The sequence below is a fragment of the Rhinolophus hipposideros genome (genome assembly GCF_964194185.1).
Source record: "Rhinolophus hipposideros genome assembly, chromosome: 11".
Lineage (NCBI taxonomy): Eukaryota > Metazoa > Chordata > Mammalia > Chiroptera > Rhinolophidae > Rhinolophus > Rhinolophus hipposideros.
The window spans coordinates 80567117-80586325 of NC_138057.1; the positions used below are offsets into that span (position 1 = coordinate 80567117).

Consider the following 19209-nt stretch of genomic DNA (forward strand, 5'->3'; position numbering starts at 1 on the left):
GATGCTGCATTCTCCAGCCCAGCCTTCCCAGTGTCCTAACTCCTCCGTCCCATCACTGGCTCCTCCCCTCCCCACCTAGATCACAAAAGATCTGGGCCCTGGATGAGGTAGGCAGTCAGACTGACCTCTCTCTGTAGATCCAGGTCAGACAGACTGGGCTGTGGCCTGTGTTAGAAGCACTGGCTTCAGGGCAGCAAAGGGGCTGTCGGGGCCCAGTCTGAGGAGCCGTTCGCCTGGGTGGGGCTCTGGCTGTCCCCTGGCTCCCGAATGTACCCCCATCACTGGAGATGGCTGTGCAGCCAGAATCCTCAAAGGCAAGAACTTGAAGCTTTGTCCATGCTGGTCTTTCACTTTCTAATAACTTCTGGTTACCAAAATCAAACACATTCACTGAGAATAGTAGTGGCCTCTCTTGCTACCGTCTCCTACCTCTGTACTCAGTTCTCTTTCTACCTCTGTTTGTCTGCCTGGGTATGCCCCAGGGGCTTTGCTCAGGGCATTTCTAGGGTTAGAAATTGAGGCTCTTGCTTTTCCTCAGGGAAGACCCACAGGCTGGGCTAGAGCCCTCCCGCTGCCCCCCGTCCACCTGCACCTCTTATCCTCCCACCCCAGGACTCATTCTGTTGAATGTGAGGTCCCCCCCCCACACCCCAAGGGCAGGATCACCTTGTGCTGCTCTGGGTCCCCACACCCAGCTCAGACTGTACACCAGTAGGCCCCGGTCACAAGGTTCAGCCACACTGGCTACCTCTGTCCCGGAAGTCACATGGCCAGTCCCCTGCTGACCTCGGGGATGGTGGGCAGGCAGGCGCATGGGGGGGAGGCATGCCCACTTCTCTGAGGATGAAATCAAGCCCTTGTAAATGAGCCAGAACGGGGTCAATTTGCACCCAGCCAAGCCGCACGCCTGCCTGGTGCCACCTGCTTCTACTCCCACATAAGCAGTAACCTGCACAGGTGTACTGTGGGCACCAGGGGACCTGGGAGCAGCCAGCCCTGGGAAAGGTGGACCGTCCCTGCATCTGTGTGCACACACCTGCATGACCTTGACCCAGCCTGAGCCCGTCTGAAAACGGCAGCTGTCTCTTGGCCCCAGTTACACTGCTTGGAGAGTGGCCAGCCTGGAGAGAGGGGCAGAGGTAGGAGGAGGGGAAAGGGACCCTCTGCAGGCAGCTGCCACCTCGGGTTCCCAGCAGTTCCAGCCCCATAAATAGCCTAGGGCCAGAGACAAGGCCACCCAGAGGCAGGCACACAGCATGGGGCGTCTGGAGCTGGCCATCTTGAGCCTCACCTGCTGCTTAGCAGCAGTGAGAGCAGCAAAGGTAAGTGAGAACCCAGCAGAGGACGCAGGGGCCCCTCTTCCCACTAAACTGGATCTGGAAACTATGGGGACCGGCATAGTGGAGGGAAGACACACGAGTCACGAGTCACGGGCAGAAAGAGCCAGCCTGAGAAAGAACCGACACCAATCGTAGTAGCACTTCCTGGGCGCTTACTCTGTGCTTTGTGCATTCTCATTCATAAGGATGACTCAGGAGCACATAAAATACAGGACGCCCAATTACACGTGAATTTCATGAACTACAAATAATTGTTGGTATAGGTATGTTCCACACAGTAGTGAGGATATGTTTATGCTAAAAAAAAATACGAAATGAAAAAATACACTGTGAATCTAAAATGCAAATGTAACTAGGCGTCCTGAATTTTTATTTTCTTAGTTTGGCAACTCACCCACAACACCCCTCTGGCTCCTTCCTCTCCGGGACATGTTGAGGTCGTCCCCATTTTTTTTAATTGGGGAATATTGGGGAACAGAATATTGGGGAAAGGTTTCTCCAGGGCCCATCAGCTCCAAGTCAATGTCCTTCAATCTAGTTGTGGAGGGCGCAGCTCAGCTCCAAGTCCAGTTGCCGTTTTCAATCTTTAGTTGCGGGGGCTCAGCCCACCATCCCATGTGGGAATCGAACTGGCAACCCTGTTGTTCAGAGCTCACGCTCTAACCCACTGAGCCATCCGGCTGCCCTCCCTTTTTTACAGAAGGGGAGACGGGGGCCCTGAGCAGACGAGCAATTTGCCCAACATCACACAGCCCCCAGTGACTGAACGGAGTCTGGAAGTTGGTCTAGTTCTACCCAGAGTCTGGCTCCCAGCATAACCCCCTTTTTTAAAGAGGGGGTTACACTCATTGGCTTGCTGGTGGCCAGTCCCTTCCAGGGTGAGAGTTGGGAGGCCTCTGGGGTGCCTATAAAATCTGCCCTCCTAACTACCCTCCTGTGGGTAGGCACTGCCACAACAGAAACCCCAACAGCCACACGCAGGCTTGACTAGGGGACCCCAACCCCCACCATGCCGTTCTCTGGCCTGTCTCTTCACCCCTCATCCTGCTTTCTCAGACCCTGCTCTCTGCACCCCTGCTGCCCCTGAGACCTGGCCCTGGACCCTGGAGGGTCAGGTACTGGTCCTGGGCCCCTTCTGTCACCGAGAGGTCACTCTCTTCAAGGGGTCCTTTTCTGGGTGCTGAAAGGATCAGGAGATCTCCATGCTGCGCCAGCAGCCAGTGGTGCCAGCAGCCAGTGGCAACCCTCCCCACACTGCCAGCATGGCCAGGGTCCCCATGTCCTTGGCTCTGCTACCCTGGGGCCCTCAGGTCAATCTCAGTCACACAGCAACTTCTGAGAGATGACCTCCCAGTCCCTGAGGCACTGACCTGGCCCTTTACCCCATCTCAGTAGCCAGGGAGGCTGGTCAGGACAAATGCCTCTGGAACAAGGAGGCTCATTTTGGCATGAGAGACAGAGAGACAGAGAGAGAGAGACAGAGACAGAGACAGAGACAGAGAGAGGGGTCAGGCCTATGCCTGCCTCTGGGCCCCCTGCCCCAGCCCCAAGGCACCCGGCAAGTGTTGCTTCTGGCCCTTCCTCTCTCCAGTGGCAGCCCACCACCCCACCAGTCCTGCCCCAGCACAGCAGGGGGACTAAGGTCCCGTCGGGGCCTGGGGTGCAGGGGTGCCCACATGGAACTTAGTGTAAACAAGAGTCAGGAAGCTGCGACCGGCCACAGCCACCCTGGACAGGTCGGAAGGCAGCACGGGGAGGAGATAAAGGTCTGGCCCTGAGATCAGTCAGTCCCCAGCAGGGTGACTTCAAAGCCACTGTTCCCTCCAGGGACAAGGAGTCCCTGAGCTCCAGCCCCTAGGACTACTGAGGACTGGGTGCATTGACCCACGTGGGGCCAGGTCAGCTCCAGGGCTGGATACCGAGGTGGTTCTGATGGCCTGGGGGCGGGGGGCTTCTCCCAGCAGGGGCTACAGGGGCTGTGAGGACTTGGAGCTGGGCCCCCACCCCTTGGCCAGCGAGACACCATGGGGAAGATGAGGGGAGAAAGAAAGGCCCCTTGGCTAAGGTATCTCACACCTGGACATGAAAGCTTCAGTGAACACGAAGCGTCTAGCCCTGCCAGCAGCTGGATAAGCTAACAGACCAAGAGGGAGACACTGTTGCCACCCATCTTACAGATGGGAAAATTGAGGCTCGTGGTCGCAGCTAGGTGGCCACAGCCAGATCCAAATCACCACCCCGTCTCTCCCGTCCTTGTCAGAAGGCTTCCCCAAGTGGCACCACACTGGTTGAAGCAGCTTCTTCTGATATTCAGACAGGACACCCCTGGGGAGGAGGAAGGCAGTAAAGCGTCCCTTCAGTAAGCGGGCAAGTAGCAGAGGTCTTGGTCTCGGGTGCAGACTGGCCCCTCCTGGAAGCTGTCCCTGGGGAGCTCTGGCACCCGGAGCTTGCTCGGGTCACCCCTGGCCCCGCTGGGGCCAGCCGGCCTGAGCTCAGCTGATCCTGCCCGCCTCTCCTCGCAGCTGGGCGCCGTGTACACGGAAGGAGGCTTTGTGGAAGGCGTCAACAAGAAGCTAAGTCTCTTTGGCAACTACGTTGACATCTTCAAGGGCATCCCCTTCGCCGCACCCCCCAAGGCCCTGGAGAACCCCCAGCGACACCCCGGCTGGCAAGGTGGGAGCGGGTGGGTGCTGGGAGGCCCTGTGGCTGGGGTGGGCATGTGGGGGGCTGCTATCCTCAAGCCCACCCTCCGGTCACCCACAGGGACCCTGAAGGCCAAGGACTTCAAGAAGCGATGTCTGCAGGCCACTGTCACTCAGGACAACACCTACGGGGCGGAGGACTGTCTCTACCTCAACATCTGGGTCCCCCAGGGCAAGAAGGAAGGTCTGCTCACCCTGCCGCCCCCTCCAGCTCCCCACATGCTGCAGGAAGGCCCCATGCAGCCAGAGTCCCCAGCCCTGCCCTTCGGTGGTGTCTGGGGCTCCAGAGCTGAACTTCCCTGAAATGAACACTGAGGGGGGAGGGGAGTGCGAGGGGCATCTGGGGTCACCCGGCCTGCTTCCCCTGCCTCAGTTTCCCGGGACCTGCCCGTCATGATCTGGATCTACGGAGGCGCCTTCCTCATGGGGGCCGGCCACGGGGCCAACTTCCTCAACAATTACCTGTATGACGGGGAGGAGATCGCCACAAGGGGCAACGTCATTGTGGTCACCTTCAACTACCGCGTCGGGCCACTGGGCTTCCTCAGCACCGGGGACCCCAATCTGCCAGGTCTGCCAGGCGCCTTGAGCACAGGGGTGGGGGAGCCGAGTGGGGACACCCTTCAGTGCCCCTCATCCCCCAAATAACTCCTGACAGCCCCCAGAAAGGCCCAGAATCCTATTCGCAGAGCCAGGGAGCTGAACACGAGCTGTGAGATGCAGCAGCCCCTCTGCAGCTGTAGCGAAAGAGAAGAGGCTGCCAGACAAGCTGACCGACAGACTGAGACCCAGAGAGGGTCCAGGGAGTGGGGATAGTGAGCCGAGTGAAAGAGACAAAAGACGAAACATTGAAGCTGTGTCTCAGGGGGACACAGAAGCCGCAGGACAGATGGACAGCAGGGTCTGTGGCAGGAAGGGAGAGATGAGCCACCTGGCCCTCCCGCCACCCATCCCCCACTCGAGCCCCCACAGACCCTCCAGCACACCACCCGACCAGCCTCCAAGGACCCACCGTGCACCATCCTGGGGCTCAAGTCAGGCCTCCACACATGGAGGACTTCCCCATTCCCCCCCAGTCCTGGCCGAGGGTCCCCAATGAAGGACGTGCTCTCACCTGCCCCCAGGGAACTACGGCCTTCGGGATCAGCACATGGCCATTGCGTGGGTGAAGAGGAACATTGCAGCTTTCGGGGGGGACCCTAACAACATCACCATCTTTGGGGAATCAGCCGGAGGTGCCAGCGTCTCTCTGCAGGTCTGCGGACCCCAGGAGGGGAGGGCCTGCCCCCATGGGAGTGGGAGGGAGCCAGTGGGGCCAGGAGGGGCCGTGCTGGAGCTGACGTGCCTGCTGGCCTTGGCTGAGTGCAGGCTGACAGGTGAGGCGAGGTCTTGGTGACAGCACCTCTGTGTGTCGTGCAGATCCTCTCTCCCTACAACAAGGGCCTCATCCGGCGAGCCATCAGCCAGAGTGGCGTGGCGCTGACACCCTGGGCCATCCAGAAGAACCCGCTCTTCTGGGCCAAAAGGGTAAGGAGGAGCTGCAGCGGGTGGGGGAGGGGACTTCTTCGCTCCCACTCTGGCCTGGACCCCACTGTCCTCTGCCCCAGCACTGGCCTCACCTACCTGCCTCCCCCCAACCCCTAGATCGCCAAGAAGGTGGGCTGCCCAGTGGATGATACTGCCAAGATGGCCAAGTGTCTGAAGGTGACTGACCCCCGTGCCCTGACACTGGCCTATAAGATGCCCCTGGCAGGCATGGAGTGTGAGTAGGGGCTGCTGGACGGGGGGGCACGGGGGCTCCATGTGGGGGGAGGGCCATGTTCCTGCAGGAGAGGAAATGCCGGGCCTGAGGCCTGGCCCTGTCACCAGCTCACTGGTGTCCCTAGGCTGCTCCATGCCACCAGGCCTCAGTGGCCTTGGCTATAAGGAAAGGGCACTCTTTCTTCTTGTCCTCGATGGGTCATGACTCCTTTGAGAAGCTGGTGAACATTTGGGCCCACCTTCTGACAAGGCACACGTGCACACAGTTTTAGGGACCCCAGACCAAGAGCCTTTGTGTTGAGGAACTTTCCTTCTTTCCTCCACTCATTCATTCAACACTCACTCACTGAGCACCAGCTGTAGCATTTGGCCCGTCCAGCTCTGCTCCCTGTACCCCAGGAAGGCTAGGGGGCCCCATTAGCCAAAGTGTCCATGTCATTAGCCCAATAGGCTAGAATGCTCTCTTCCTCATTCCTCTAAGGCAAAGTACAATGGGGCCCCTCATTTGCATCTCATCTACTTTAACCCCAAATGCTAGGCAGAACAGAACCAAAGCGAACAATATGGCCCCAAATGCAAAGCAACCATGTCCCCAACTGGAGGAAACCAGCTTGGGCCTGATAGAGGCCGGGGCATCCACCTGCCCGGGGCCAGCTCTACGGTCCTTCTGAGGTCCATTCAGGGGTCTGGAAGGCAGTTTCTAGCTGACAGACTAGAATCCAGACAAGCAAGGACGTCCCTTTCTCCATTGCTTCTGAGTCTTCCTCGCCCTGGTTTAGGCCTGACGAGAGTACAGGGCGAGGAACGGGGTGTCCACTGCCATGCGAGGACAGACTTGGCCTCCAGCCCATGGTCCTCGGTCCCGGGCGATTTTCCCCCAGGCATCATGTGGCAGAGTCCGGAGACAGTTTGGGTTGCCACACTGGGAGGCCATGCGACTGGCATCCAGTGGGTCAGGGCCAGGGAAGCCGCTAAGCACCTGTGTGTGAGGGCGCCCCCACGACACACAGTTATCCTGCCCCAGCATCAGTGGTGACAGGCGGAGGACATTGGTCTTGGTCAGAGGAGGTGGGAGTGTCCTGCCACGGCTGGGGGCCCAGCAGGTGGCCCCTGGAAGGCACGAGGACCCACTGCTGTCCCTCGTAGACCCCATGCTGCACTATCTGGGCTTCCTCCCTGTCGTCGACGGAGACTTCCTCCCCGACGACCCTGTCCACCTGTTCGCCAACGCTGCCGACATCGACTACATCGCGGGCACCAACAACATGGACGGCCACATCTTCACGAGCATTGACGTGCCGGCCATCGACAAGGACAAGCAGAGTGTCACGGAGTACGTAGGGGGCAGGGCTCCGGGGGCTCCCTGGGCGAGGGGCTGCTGGGGTGGCACAGCAGCCAGGATGTCAGCGCCGTGGAGGGGGCCGGCGGGGTCCTCCGTGGGGTGGGGTGCAGCGCCCCCCCACTGGCACTGGCTGGCGGGTGCAGTGCCCACTCGGTCTCCACAGGGAGGACTTCTTCAAGCTGGTCAGCGGGCTCACTATCAACAAGGGGATCAAAGGTGCCAAGAGTACCTTTGACACCTACACTGCACCCTGGGCCAAAGACTCGTCTCAGGAGGTCAAGAAGAAGACCGTGGTAGACTTTGAGACAGATGTTCTCTTCCTCGTACCCACACAGATCACCCTGGCCCAGCACAGAGCCAACGCCAAGTGAGGACCTGGGGCGGGGGGCCCATCTGGGGTCCTGTACCTGCCCAGCAAGGCCTCGAGGGTGGGCAGCTCAGAGGGGTCTGGGAGGCCGGGAAAGCCGTGCTGGGGTCTTCACGGGGGCCTGCACCATCCCCTTTGCCAGGCCTGACTTGGGAAGACCCCCCTCAGCTCCCAGCCTCAGGGGCCCTGACTAAACCCTCCCTCACACACAGTCCTCCCCACTGCAAATCTCTTGAGACTACCTCCATCCCTCACGCTGTGTAGGAGAGAAAGCTGGAGGACGGTCTCTGCTGTGGGTTTTAACTTAGTCAACTTTCAAAGAAAACCTCCATATTGCAAACCTCCATATACTAATAACAGCCACTGAAAATAAAAAATTATTTAGGAATGTTTAAAAAGTAGGAAGATAAAATCATACCTAGAAGGCTAGGATGAAAGCTTTACAGTAACTAAGCAATAATTTAGCTCTGAGTTTCCTATCATCTGAAGGCATATACCTTGTCCCATTAAATGAAGAATGCAAATTCACTTGCAGAGAAAAAAAAAATCTTTCTTGAGACTGAATTATAGGAAGACGCCTCAATATGTTTTGTGAAGTACAAAAGCAACTGAAATCATAGAACCCGTGAATCCATGAATTTGGCCCTACAGCTTTCCCTTTCCTGGGTGTGAGGATCCCAGGTTCTGGGGGAACTCCTCGCCCTTCCCTGCTCCCTTCAGGGCCACCCTCCAGGGCTCATTTCTGGGCTGGGTGGCCCCAGGTGAGTACCCTACCAACCTGGGTGGTCTCCCCGCCCCTCCTCAGGAGTGCCAAGACCTACACCTACCTGTTCTCCCACCCCTCTCGGATGCCCGTCTACCCCAAATGGGTGGGGGCCGACCATGCGGATGACATCCAGTACGTCTTTGGGAAGCCCTTTGCCACCCCCCTGGGCTACCGGGCGCAAGACAGAACTGTCTCCAAGACCCTGATCGCCTATTGGACCAACTTTGCCAGAACTGGGTAAGGCAGGGTGAGGCTGAGCCCAGGGACTCCTGTCACCATGGCCCTGGAGGCCTGGGTTCCAGGCCTTGTCCCCTCACTTAGGTTTACCCTCCGTGAGTCTCAGTACCCCCATCTGTGTGGGAGGATAAGAGCTGCTGGCTGGGCCCAGCTGTACCCAGTGAGGTACCCTGGTGGTTTGGCTCAGCACCGAGGGCTAAGGGCGGCCCAGGCAGGCCCGGCCTTCCAGCCTCCGGGGAGCCTCCAGCCCCCACCCAGCCTTTTTTCTCCCTCTGCAGGGACCCCAACATGGGCCACTCAAGCGTGCCCACACACTGGTATCCCTACACCGTGGAAAGTGGCAACTACCTGGAGATCAACAAGAAGATGGATGGCAGCTCCATGAAACAACACCTGAGGACCAATTACCTGCACTACTGGACCCAGACCTACCAGGCCCTGCCCACGGTGACTGGACAGGGGGCTGCCCCCGTGCCCCCCACAGATGACTCTGAAGCTGCCCCTGTGCCCCCCACAGATGATTCTGAGGTCGCCCCCATGCCCCCCACAGATGATTCTGAGGTCGCCCCCATGCCCCCCACAGATGATTCTGAGGTCGCCCCCATGCCCCCCACAGATGACTCTGAGGGGGCTCATGTACCCGTAGTCATCGGCTTCTAAGGGGCCCTAAGGGACTACAGGGTGGGCCCACCTCAGTCCTGGCTCTTCCCGAATAAAGCCTCATCTCTCTCAATCTGGAGTCTTCCTTTGCTCCCACAACCCAGCTGGAGGAAGGAGGGCCTCAGTCACCATCGCAGCACTGGTACAGGGCCCAGTGCAACACAGCGTGGCCAAGTCCGCTGGGGTGCAAAGAGCAGCCTGTGTTCTAACCAGGCTCTGAGGAACTGGCCTGGGAGGAGAAATGGATTCTGCCTCCAGCTGGATCCAAGTCAAAGAGACAATAAAGAATCACACTGGAATGTCAAAAGCAAAGGGTGCAAAAGGGTTGGGCATTTGATGCCCCACCTGGCGGAGGGCTGTGGGTGGTGCCCAATGGCTGTGGCAGTCAGGGGGCAGGAGGCAGAGGTCAGAGTTGGGGCCATGTTCACCCCTGTGCAATCTGGGGCTTGGCACCAACCTCACCGAGGGCTTAACCAGCCTGACCTCACTGTGGCCATGTGAGGTGAGCACTGTGAACCCCTCATTTGAGACAATTTAATACAGAGATATTTAGAGGGAAACCAGGCCCTGGGAGAGGTCACATGACCCAGGCCATCACAGCAAGAATTCAAACCCAGTTCTGAGACCCCAGAGCTCACAACATTGGGCGTGGGGGGGGGGTGTCTTCCCTCTCCTTCCCTCATTCTTTTGTCACTGTGGGATGGGGGTGAGGTCTCAGAGAGAAGGTTCTGGAGTCCTGAGCAGCTCAGCCTGTTGGGTGTGTATGTGTGGGGGGCAGCTGCAGGACACCAGCTAGCTGCTCTCCCTCTCCAGCCTACAGATGGAGACAGGTCTGGGGAGCCAAGGCCTCTGCCCTAGCTGCAGAATTGAGCAGGGGCAAACCCAACCCCCGGATGGGGAGGGGGTACTTGAGCTGGTGTCATGCAGGGTCTCAGCTCCCGTTCCCCACACAAGACCGCAGGATATGGCGAGGCCAAAAAGCAACCCCAACAGAGCCATGGATAGGGGAGTCACACCACTATAGTCTCACTGACGGCTGGGTTGGAGACACAGGAAGCAGGAGCCACACGATCCGCAATCTGCCGTCCACTTCTCTGCCAACAAACAACCAACCCCTTGCTAACTGCAGTCCGCCGTGCTAACTGCAATCTGTGCTTGCCAGCCACCATCTGCTGCTAGCGTAGCCACAGCAGTTATATTAGTGGCCAATGGCTCACTGGTTAACAGCTGATGGCCGCTGGCCACAGCTGATGGCCATCCAATCACAATTGATGGCCATTTGCTACGTGAGCCAGCATGTTTCCACGTTGAAGGCGAGAGCCTGGAAACTGCACTCCTAGCTTTGTCCCCATACTCCACCCCTCCAGGGTCTCGCCTCACAATCTACGCGACAAACATCTTCCGCGAGGAGCCCTGTGCGAGGAGCCTGGAGGTGAATGCAATATGCTGGACACGGCCAGGCTCTCTGGGCACAGTCAGGGTTTCTCGGCACCACCAGTCCTTCTGGGCACAGCCAGACTTCCTGGGCGTCTTAGGGTACCACCAGCCTCCCCCGGCACAGCCAGGGCCTCTCAGGGCACTGCCACTCTCTCTGGGCACAGCCAGGGTTCTCAGGGCACCATGCCTGAACAATAGTGGCTCACAGCCAAGATGCTTACATATTCTCGACGGCAGCTGGTCGAGACACAGGACACAAACATCCACTGGTTCCAATGCATGGTGGTACGTTCCCAAGCTAACAGTCAAGCGGTCCACCAAATCAGGGATGGAAGGCAATTCCCCATAGTCCAGAGTCATTCGCCAGGGCTGTGTGTTGGCCTAACAATGTGTGTTCTTTTCACAGAGCAAGGGCTCCAAGTCCTCCCCAACCTGGAGGTGAGGGACAACCTTGACCTCACCGGCATCTCCCAATGAGGACTCAGCAAGCGTTTCCTCCTGGGACTACAAGTCCCGCATCCGGGCTGCCCCAGCAAGCACTTCCCAGCCCGCAGGGCCGCAATGACCTTCGCTGTCCCCGGCCTCTGCTGGTTGGAGAACCGTCCAGGTCTTCCCACCCCTCCGCGGGGATCCAGCTCTCCAGCAGCTGCTCCTCCTGGTCTTCCTGAGACTGAGTGGTCATCTGTGTAAACTACTCCATTACCTTTCAGAGAGTTTTGGCCGGCACCGCACCCTGCTCGGTGTGCCATGTGTCCTGCGGGGTCTCAGCTCCCACTCCCCACACAAGAACGCAGGATATGGCGAGGCCAAAAAGGAACACCCACGGAGCCGTAGGTAGGGGAGTCACACCACTATGGTCTTGCTGGCGGCTGGGTTGGAGACAGGGAGCAGGAGCCACAGGATCCACAATCCACCCTCCGCTTCTCTGCCAACCAATCAACCAACCCCTTGCTAACTGCAGTCCGCGCTTGCCACCCACCATCTGCCGCTAGCGTATCCACAGCAGTTATATTATGGCCAATGGCTCACTGGTTACAGCTGACAGCCAACTAGCCACAGCTGATGGCCATCCAATCACAGTCGATGGCCATTTACTATCCGAGCGAGCACCTTTCCACGTGAGACCGAGAGCCTGGAAACTGCGCTCCTGGCTCTGTCCCCATTGCTGGATTCTGAGCACCTTGGCTGCTCTGAGCTTCTGGGCTTAGTCAAGGGCTCTCAGGTATGGGGAAAGGATTCCCCATCAAAGACTGAGGGGGGTGGACCCTTGCTGAGCGCGGGCCTCTGCGGGTGACTATCCCCAAGGACGCACCAAGCGTCCCATACGCACACGACTTCTCTAAGCGTCTCTGCCTGCTGGGTCTGCTCCCACGAGCCTCCCAGTGCTGCAGGATCAATGCCTCGAGCCCGTGTCTCCTTCCTGCCCTGGAGTGGCCCTGGGGCATGGCACTTCTCTCTTGGTGGAGGAAGCACAGTCCTGCCTGCCTGTCATTCAGGAAATCATGTCCCTGGATGGCTAGGCCATCAGAATGGCTGGAGCTGCCGGGACCCAGGTGTGTGCTCAGTGGCTGGGCTGCACGGAGGCCTCCCTGGCAGAGGTTGGCCCTGCTGTGTCCCGGGGACACCTGCAACCACTGGAAGAATTCAGGGTCACTGGCAATTCATCTGGCTCTGCCTTTATAGGCTGTATCCAGGGGTTGAAGTTGAAAATACTCCCCCAGGTGCAGGATGGAGGCTGTCCAGGTTCCTAGAGGCTCCTGTTGGGCCAGGTGTTAACTCTTGTGCTCCAGTCATGATGAAAACCTGGAGGACACTCAGGTGAGCTCAGGACAGTGTCTGCTTACCAGCCTGATGGACACGTGTCAATATTTCGTTGTTGAGGCCGTGCCCGCGGGTCAGCGGTCTTGGTGATATTCCGGCCCCTCCCATGCACCTTTCAACCTTCCGCACAGGAGTTTCACACCCCCACCTCCCTGTGACATAAGCAAAGCGCAGGCTTGGACAAAAACGCAGCCATCCCAGGGTGCTGCAAGCGTTATGGGCTCCTGCCCAGCGACCCTTTAGGATAAATCCATACCAATATGTCTTGCGTCTATAAACTGGTGATTGCCCAGACTGTGGACCCTGGAACCACACAGCCCTGGAATTCAGCTTGGCCAGAGAGGGAGGGTGTGGGGTCTTTCACTGGTAGGAATCAGCTCCTTTATCCTGGCAAACCTGCACTCACCTGGGATTCATCAGACCCCAGCTGGGCTGAGTGGCCACCATGCCACCATGCGCCTGGCAGAGAGAGGCGGGAGGCCTTCCAGTGTGTTTCTGGGTGAAATTAATTGTATAGAGTTGCAGGGAGGCTGGAAATCCTAGTTTATAGGGAGCAGAAATGCTTATGCAACAAGGCCCAGCTGTAGCCTTAAGAGCTGCATCACAAATCTTTTCCCTGAACATGAAACCAGCAGGAAAAGGAATTCTGAGGACAGTGATAAGGATCCTAGGAGGGTTTCAATCCAGGTGCAGGGTCAACCATGGGCGCCTAGAGAGAACTGAGGCTACTAAGTCCCACCTGACTCCGGACCACTGGCTGATACTGTCCCAGGCCTTTTCCTTCCCTAGTCGCACCTTCTGATCTATTTACAACCCCCCACCCCCACTTAGTGCCGATGGAATTCCAGTTTGAACTTGAAATCTACAAGTTCCTAACTGGTGGTGAACAGAAACCACAAGACAAATAGAAAATGTTCCCTCTTCCTCCAAAGCTGTAGAAAGGCAGCCACCGTCCTGGGTCAGGAAATGGTCTTTGCAAATGTTATTTTTAAAACATCAAGGTAGGGGCGGCCGGTTGGCTCCGTGGTTAGAGCGCAGTACTCATAACACCAAGGTCGCCGGTTCGACTCCCCCATGGGCCAGTGCCCTGCGCCCTCCACAACTAGACTGAAAACGATTTGACTTGGAGCTGATGGGTCCTAGAAAAACACTGTTCCCCAATAAAAAATTAAAATAAGTAAATAAATAAAAATAAAACATTGGGGTAAAATATATATATAACAAAATATGCTGATTAATCCAGTGACATTAATTCTATTCACTATTGTGCAACCATCACCACTACCTACTTCCAACACTTTTTCATCACCCCAGAAACTTTGTACCCATTAAGCAATAACTCGGTTCTATTCTGCCCCTGCCCGATAATCTAGTCTACTCTCTTTCTCAATTTGCCTAGTCTAGCTATTTCTTACCAAGTGGAATCAATGTTTTCAGGGTCCATCCTGTTGTAGCATGGATCAGAATTCCATTCCTCTGGAATAACGCTCCAGTGTAGACTGTTGACATACAAGTGTGCCTGGTACTCTTACAATTCTTTTTACTTCTGTAAAGTTGGTAGTATTGTGCGGCCCATACCGAAAGGCCCTGCGGTCGGGACCCCGGTCAGTAATTTCAATGTCTGGGAGAATGCGTCAAATACGTTTTTCCTGTGCATGAGCCCGTTTCCTGTTCCTTTGTAAGCTTTGTCATTTGTTGGGAACTGGATATTGAATGTTACAATGCGGTGACTCTGGAAATCAGGTTCTCCCCTTCCTCAGGGGTGGCTCCTTCCATTTCTATAGTGACTTTTCCAAATTATTTTCACGAAGTCTGTATTCCTTGTCGTGTGCAGTCCCCTGGTCTCTGTGGTCAGCGTGTGACCTGGCAGAGACTTCCTTACCTGTGCAAGTTCAGCAGCATGGCCGTTCATCAAGCTCCCACTTCCCCGGTGGTTGTGTCTGATGGTTCCAGAGTCCCAAATCTGTCGATTCTGATAGTTCTCCACTCCCCCACCTCCACCCCGCAGCTTAATGGTTGTTTCCATGGAGAGCTGACCCCCGGAGCTTCTTACTCCACCATCTTCTGTCACAAATGTTATTTTTAAAGACACCCAAATTGCAGAGGTGGTTGCTAAGTCCTGTGAAAGCACCTCCAAGCTCTAATACCAGGGGTTCTGAGGAGCTGTCACAGCTCACTGCCCAGCTGAGTGACACCCAGGTCAACATCTGCTCTGTAAAAGGGGGACTTGTGTGTTTCCATACGGAATCAGAGAGGGGTGGCTGGCCCTTCTCGCTTCTCCTGAAGAAAATACACTGATAACCCTGCCAGATTTCTTATTTGTACACAGAATGTGAGAGTCAGCACAGGAAATGAAAGAACAAAACCATAATTCCCAGGCTATAGTAGAAACAGGGTTTTAATATAATATTCAAGTCTAGCATTTGCTATTTACAACAAATAAATATTGCCCCTCCCCAACTGGTAAACATTTTTTGTTTTTGCCTTTTATACAAATATTCACTCCCCCTCCCCCAAGTCCTCCTTTCCCACTAACCCCGTCTCGTGTGGTCTCGTGTGGCCAGGGATGCAGTGGTGAATGGCACTTGCTGTGTCACGAGATTTGACATCGATGGGACTCGGCTGAGACCGTCCTCACCCACCGGGTGAAGCGTGTGGTCCATGAAGATGGTCTCTCTCTCCTCTCCCGAAGGCTGGGGTGGGGATAAGCGAGACTCGCTCACTCTCCGTTGGCCCTGATGATGGAATCTTTGGTGCAGCCTGAGGAAGGCTTGAGTGGTGGGAGGAGGGACCCTCCTGAAGGGCACGGCCGGTGTCTGAGGGCACGAGGAGAGAACTGCAGTGGTCAGACCCAGTGGATGAGTGGATGCCCTGGGGTGCCCATGGGCACAGTGGCAGTGACCCCCCCCTGGAAGGTCTAAGGGACATGCCCAGAAGGCAGTGCATGGTGGCATGCAGGGCTCCACACCCACTGGCAGCGCTCCTTGGCAAAGTCAGCTAGTCCTCTGGTTCCAGAGAGCAGAAGGCACCTAAGGCAGCGAGTGGTCCACAGGAGGCCAGGTCAGCCTACGACCAGCAGGCGTCAATCCCGGCAGCAGGAGAAGTTCAGGGTGAAACTGCAGTCTGGGGGTGGCCTGGGCTCACAGGTTGGGCAGAAGGTGCCCGCCTGGCCCGGGCCACTGTAGTCTGCAAGTGCTTAGTTGCCCGGCCAGCCCGACCCTGGAAAGGGCGGTCCTGTGGCTGGCCAGCACCAAGGACCAACTAGAAGATGCCCTTGGCAATCTTAAGTCCCTTCTGCTTCATGCGGGGGAGGGTTGAGCTGGCTCCATGCCTGACCTTTGCCCCCTTGGTGAAGGTCCGTTTCTTTAGGACAAAGTCATAGTTGGCAGCAGAGTTCATGGCGTAGAACACGTTGGCGTTATCAGGGATCTTCAGCTCTGGTGGGGGAGGGGGAGAGGGACGCTCAGTGGATTATGGGGCCCCACAGAACACCCCACCACTTGAGAGCCCCCATGATGGCAGGACTGAGCCAGAGCCCTGAGACCCCCCCCCAACCCAATTCCAAGACCACCAAGGTCCCCTCTTAATGACACTGGTCCAAGGGCAGACTCTGCTGAGGTCCCGATGACACCTAACAATTCTCGTTTAAAAAGGATTCTGACCCCAGGAGTCCCCACCTCAGTATGGAGTTGGCAAGGGTCATCCGTCCTGCCCCCCGCATCCCCCTCCCACCGCTACCTTTGCTGATCAGGATCTCAAGCTCAAGTAGGTTTTCTAGAACCTGACCACCTCTCCGGAATCCTGCCCTACTCAGGACAAGGGCTCTGGGGCCCAGAGAAGGGCAGGCCTCCAGGCCGCCTGGGTGCCAGGCACCCCGCAGGTCCTTACTTTGGCTCCTGCTTTCCACCTGTCTGCTCTGGCCTTGAGCCCGCGGTGCCCCACTGCCAGGCAGGAATGTATGCCCCTGCGTCCACTGTGTGGCTCTTACTCTACGTCTTTAACCTATTTAGGTCTCAGTCTTCCTTTTCTGTAAGGTGGGGGTCCTACCTATCCTGCCCACTCCACCAAAATGGTGCCAGAAGGTGAGAGAGGATTTAGAAAACAATTTCTAGGGATCGTGGCTTCCTCACTAATTGTCTGGCCTCACGGCGGGGTGTGGGCAAGCAGCTCGTGGAAAAGGAAATAGTGATGACAATATTTAGTTAACCGTAGGGCACGCTCACATGCTGTACATATAAACCGTACAGGACAACTGGCTACTTTCTCTCCATCGTGGGAACACGGGCACAGAGGACCTAAGGAACGTGCCCCAGGCTCTGAGCTCCGGCTACCTGGGCCCTGACTCTGCTAAAAAGACCCCTTTTCCCGGTGTTTACAATACTGAGCTGATCCCTAGTAACCTCTGCTGTGGGCTGGATGTTGGCGTCCTCCCAAATTCAGGGTGAAATTCTAACCCCTCAAGGTGATGGGATTAGGAGGTGGGGCCTTTTGGGAGATGAGGAGGCCATGAGGGTGGATGGCACCCTTACACAGAGGCCCCCGAGATCTCCCTACCAGCTTTCCCTGAGAACACAAGCAGAAGTCCACAGTGTGACCTAGAAGCGGGCCACGGTGCACCCCGACCTTGGACTTTTAGCCTTCAGAACAGAGAGAAATAATTGTCTGTCATTTATAGGCCACTCAGTCTGTGTATTTTGTTACAGCAGCCAGAATGGACTAATTCAGTGTCACGTGAGTATGGATTTTAACCTATTTGCTGCTTCGGTCCACGGCAGTCACGATTCTTTCTACAGCACAGGTCTCCCATCTTAGCCAGGAAGTGCCCCTTTGAACGGCTAGTGGGCTGGACCAACCCATTGCCTTGTCCCAGGAAAAAGCCTTTTCTCCTCACTCCTCAATGATGCCAGCATTGAACCAGATTCCTGCCCAGGGAAAGGCATGTGACAGGCCCAGCAGCCCGGGGGGGTGGTGAGGAGACAGTGGGGTGTCCAGGGCTGTCCAGAGGCAGGTCAGTGTGCGCACAGAGGCCACGCCCACCCTGCTGCTCGTGATCTGGGATGTGGGCTGGACCTGGGGCCTGGGGCTACACCTCCCGCCACAGCCCAACCCTGGCCCCAGCTTACTTCGTTCATCTGAAATAACCTGCACCAGCTCGTACTGTTCTGGCTCATCGCCGTCCAGGTTGTGTTTGTCCATGGCTTTGCGGATGACAGCTGGAGCCTTGTCTTGGCTGGTCACCTGGATCACGGTGGGGGACAGGCCATGAGTGCAATGGTCCCAGAATAGCTCCCAGGGACCCTCGGAGCTGCCTTAGCACTGCACACAGGGCTCACAGCCTCTAGTGGAGTGCTGGGTCTGTGGGGGTCTCACCAGGTTTTCCGGCCCCCCGGGGACACCTCCGTGCAATGATGAGGGGTATTTCCCAGTTGTTCCTACCCCCTACTCTCCTCTAAGCTTGCCACCACCCCCCATATCACCTGGAGAAACCACCTGCCCCTGGGGGCTGCTTCCCTTGACCCTGCCCCATCCAGGACAATGGTATCCACGAGTCTGGAGTACACAGCCCTGGAGGTGAGAGCCACTGGGCACCCCGGGGCTGCCTATGTGCCAGGCCGGCACTGGATTGGAGTCCCCCTCCTCGGGACACTGCCCGGTGCTCCCCCCACGGGCCCCTGATCAGTGTGGCCCTCCCTGGCTGTGATGTCACCAAGGCTGCTTATTTATTTCTGTCCTCGCCGGCCCAGCAGAAGGTGGCTCAGGGCAGGATGGCCCATGGCGTCCAGTACGAGCCTGCTGCCCGGCAGTCTGAGGGGCGGCCGCCCGGCCGACTCACCAAGATGCTCTTGTACAAGTTGCCGTTGTCCACGTCCAGGCTGACCCGAATGATGCAGGAGTCGCCCACCTGCTGGTTGTAGAGCGGCAGCGACGCGCTGTAGCTGCTGACCCCTGAGACTGAGCGCTTGTGTGTGCGGGCGCTGGCCACCGGCGTGGTGCAGGCTGAGGAGGACGAGGTGCTGGAGGCCGAGCTGACGCCGGACGTCTCTGGGGACCACGGGGAGGCTGACTCCCAGAACTGCGGGGATGGCACCATCAGCAGATGCCCCAGGGCCTGCAGGGCGCCCCGGCTGGGGTCCAGCTCTGGGGGCTCCTAGGGTCTCTGTCCAGGAGCCGGGGCCTCCTGGCCGCTTTTGTGCGTATGGAGTGGGGAACCGAGAATGAAGGGGCTGGGGGAGGGCTGTCAGAGAGAAGGGGGTCAGTCACCTTCTTTTCCTGGCCATCTGGGGACTCTGGGACAAAGCTCATGTTGATCTCCTCCACGTCGGAGCTGGACGAGCCGGCCGAGTGCACGCTGAGCGCGTCGGCGATGTCCCCGCTGCTGAGGTAGGGGCCGCACCTGAGCTGGTCACAGGACTTGGAGTGGGAGCTGCCACTGGTACTCAGCTCCGTGCTGGGGGCCTGGCGGCTGGAGGAAGGGCTGGGTTACTTGGGGGAGGCCTCCCATGGCACACAGTCCACCCCCGCCCTCCTGCACGCTGTTCCACGCACTGTGCCGAGTCCTCGGTCAATCAGCAATACCCGTTTGTCCCTGTCATGGGGGCGATCATTTAGCATCACCCCATTTCACAGAGGAGGAAACTGAGGCCGGGAGAGGTGAGACAACTCCCTGGTCACAGGGCTGGTCCGCAGAGGAGCAGGATCCCAGTGCCAGCCGTTGGCCTCCCCCAGCCCACGCTCAGCCATCCTGAGTCCTGCGGAAGCCGTCCCCTGCCCACCAG

At 57.5% G+C, this 19209-nt stretch overlaps 2 protein-coding genes across 4 annotated transcripts in view; one reads left to right on the plus strand and one right to left on the minus strand.

Annotated features, from left to right (window-relative positions):
• The first annotated feature begins 806 nt into the window (after positions 1 to 806).
• On the plus strand, positions 807 to 9478 carry CEL (carboxyl ester lipase). Its single transcript, XM_081065878.1, has 11 exons — positions 807 to 1322; positions 3863 to 4013; positions 4104 to 4226; positions 4416 to 4613; positions 5167 to 5297; positions 5462 to 5569; positions 5687 to 5804; positions 6950 to 7136; positions 7309 to 7512; positions 8318 to 8515; positions 8794 to 9478. Exons 1-11 carry the CDS (start codon positions 1257 to 1259, stop codon positions 9173 to 9175), a joined length of 1866 nt encoding a protein of 621 aa, XP_080922004.1. The 5' UTR covers positions 807 to 1256; the 3' UTR covers positions 9176 to 9478.
• A 5328-nt stretch (positions 9479 to 14806) lies between these two features.
• RALGDS (ral guanine nucleotide dissociation stimulator) overlaps positions 14807 to 19209 on the minus strand; it is a 42871-nt gene continuing 38468 nt past the window's right edge. For all 3 annotated transcript variants that reach the window (XM_081066869.1, XM_081066868.1, XM_081066867.1), the window contains exons 15-18: positions 18695 to 18896; positions 18267 to 18506; positions 17557 to 17671; positions 14807 to 15870 (exon numbers count right to left, since the gene is read on the minus strand). In XM_081066869.1, coding sequence (XP_080922995.1) covers positions 15695 to 15870; positions 17557 to 17671; positions 18267 to 18506; positions 18695 to 18896 — 733 coding nt within the window. In that variant the 3' untranslated portion in view covers positions 14807 to 15694. The remainder of the gene's footprint in view (positions 15871 to 17556; positions 17672 to 18266; positions 18507 to 18694; positions 18897 to 19209) is intronic.

What these genes read in the sequence shown, in the direction of transcription:
- CEL (XM_081065878.1), top strand. Translation starts at nt 1,257, where the DNA reads ATGGGGCGTCTGGAGCTGGCCATCTTGAGCCTCACCTGCTGCTTAGCA. An exon ending in CAGCAGTGAGAGCAGCAAAG is followed by an intron (nt 1,323 to 3,862) that starts GTAAGTGAGAAC and finishes CTCTCCTCGCAG; the next exon opens with CTGGGCGCCGTGTACACGGA. An exon ending in ACCAACTTTGCCAGAACTGG is followed by an intron (nt 8,516 to 8,793) that starts GTAAGGCAGGGT and finishes CTCCCTCTGCAG; the next exon opens with GGACCCCAACATGGGCCACT.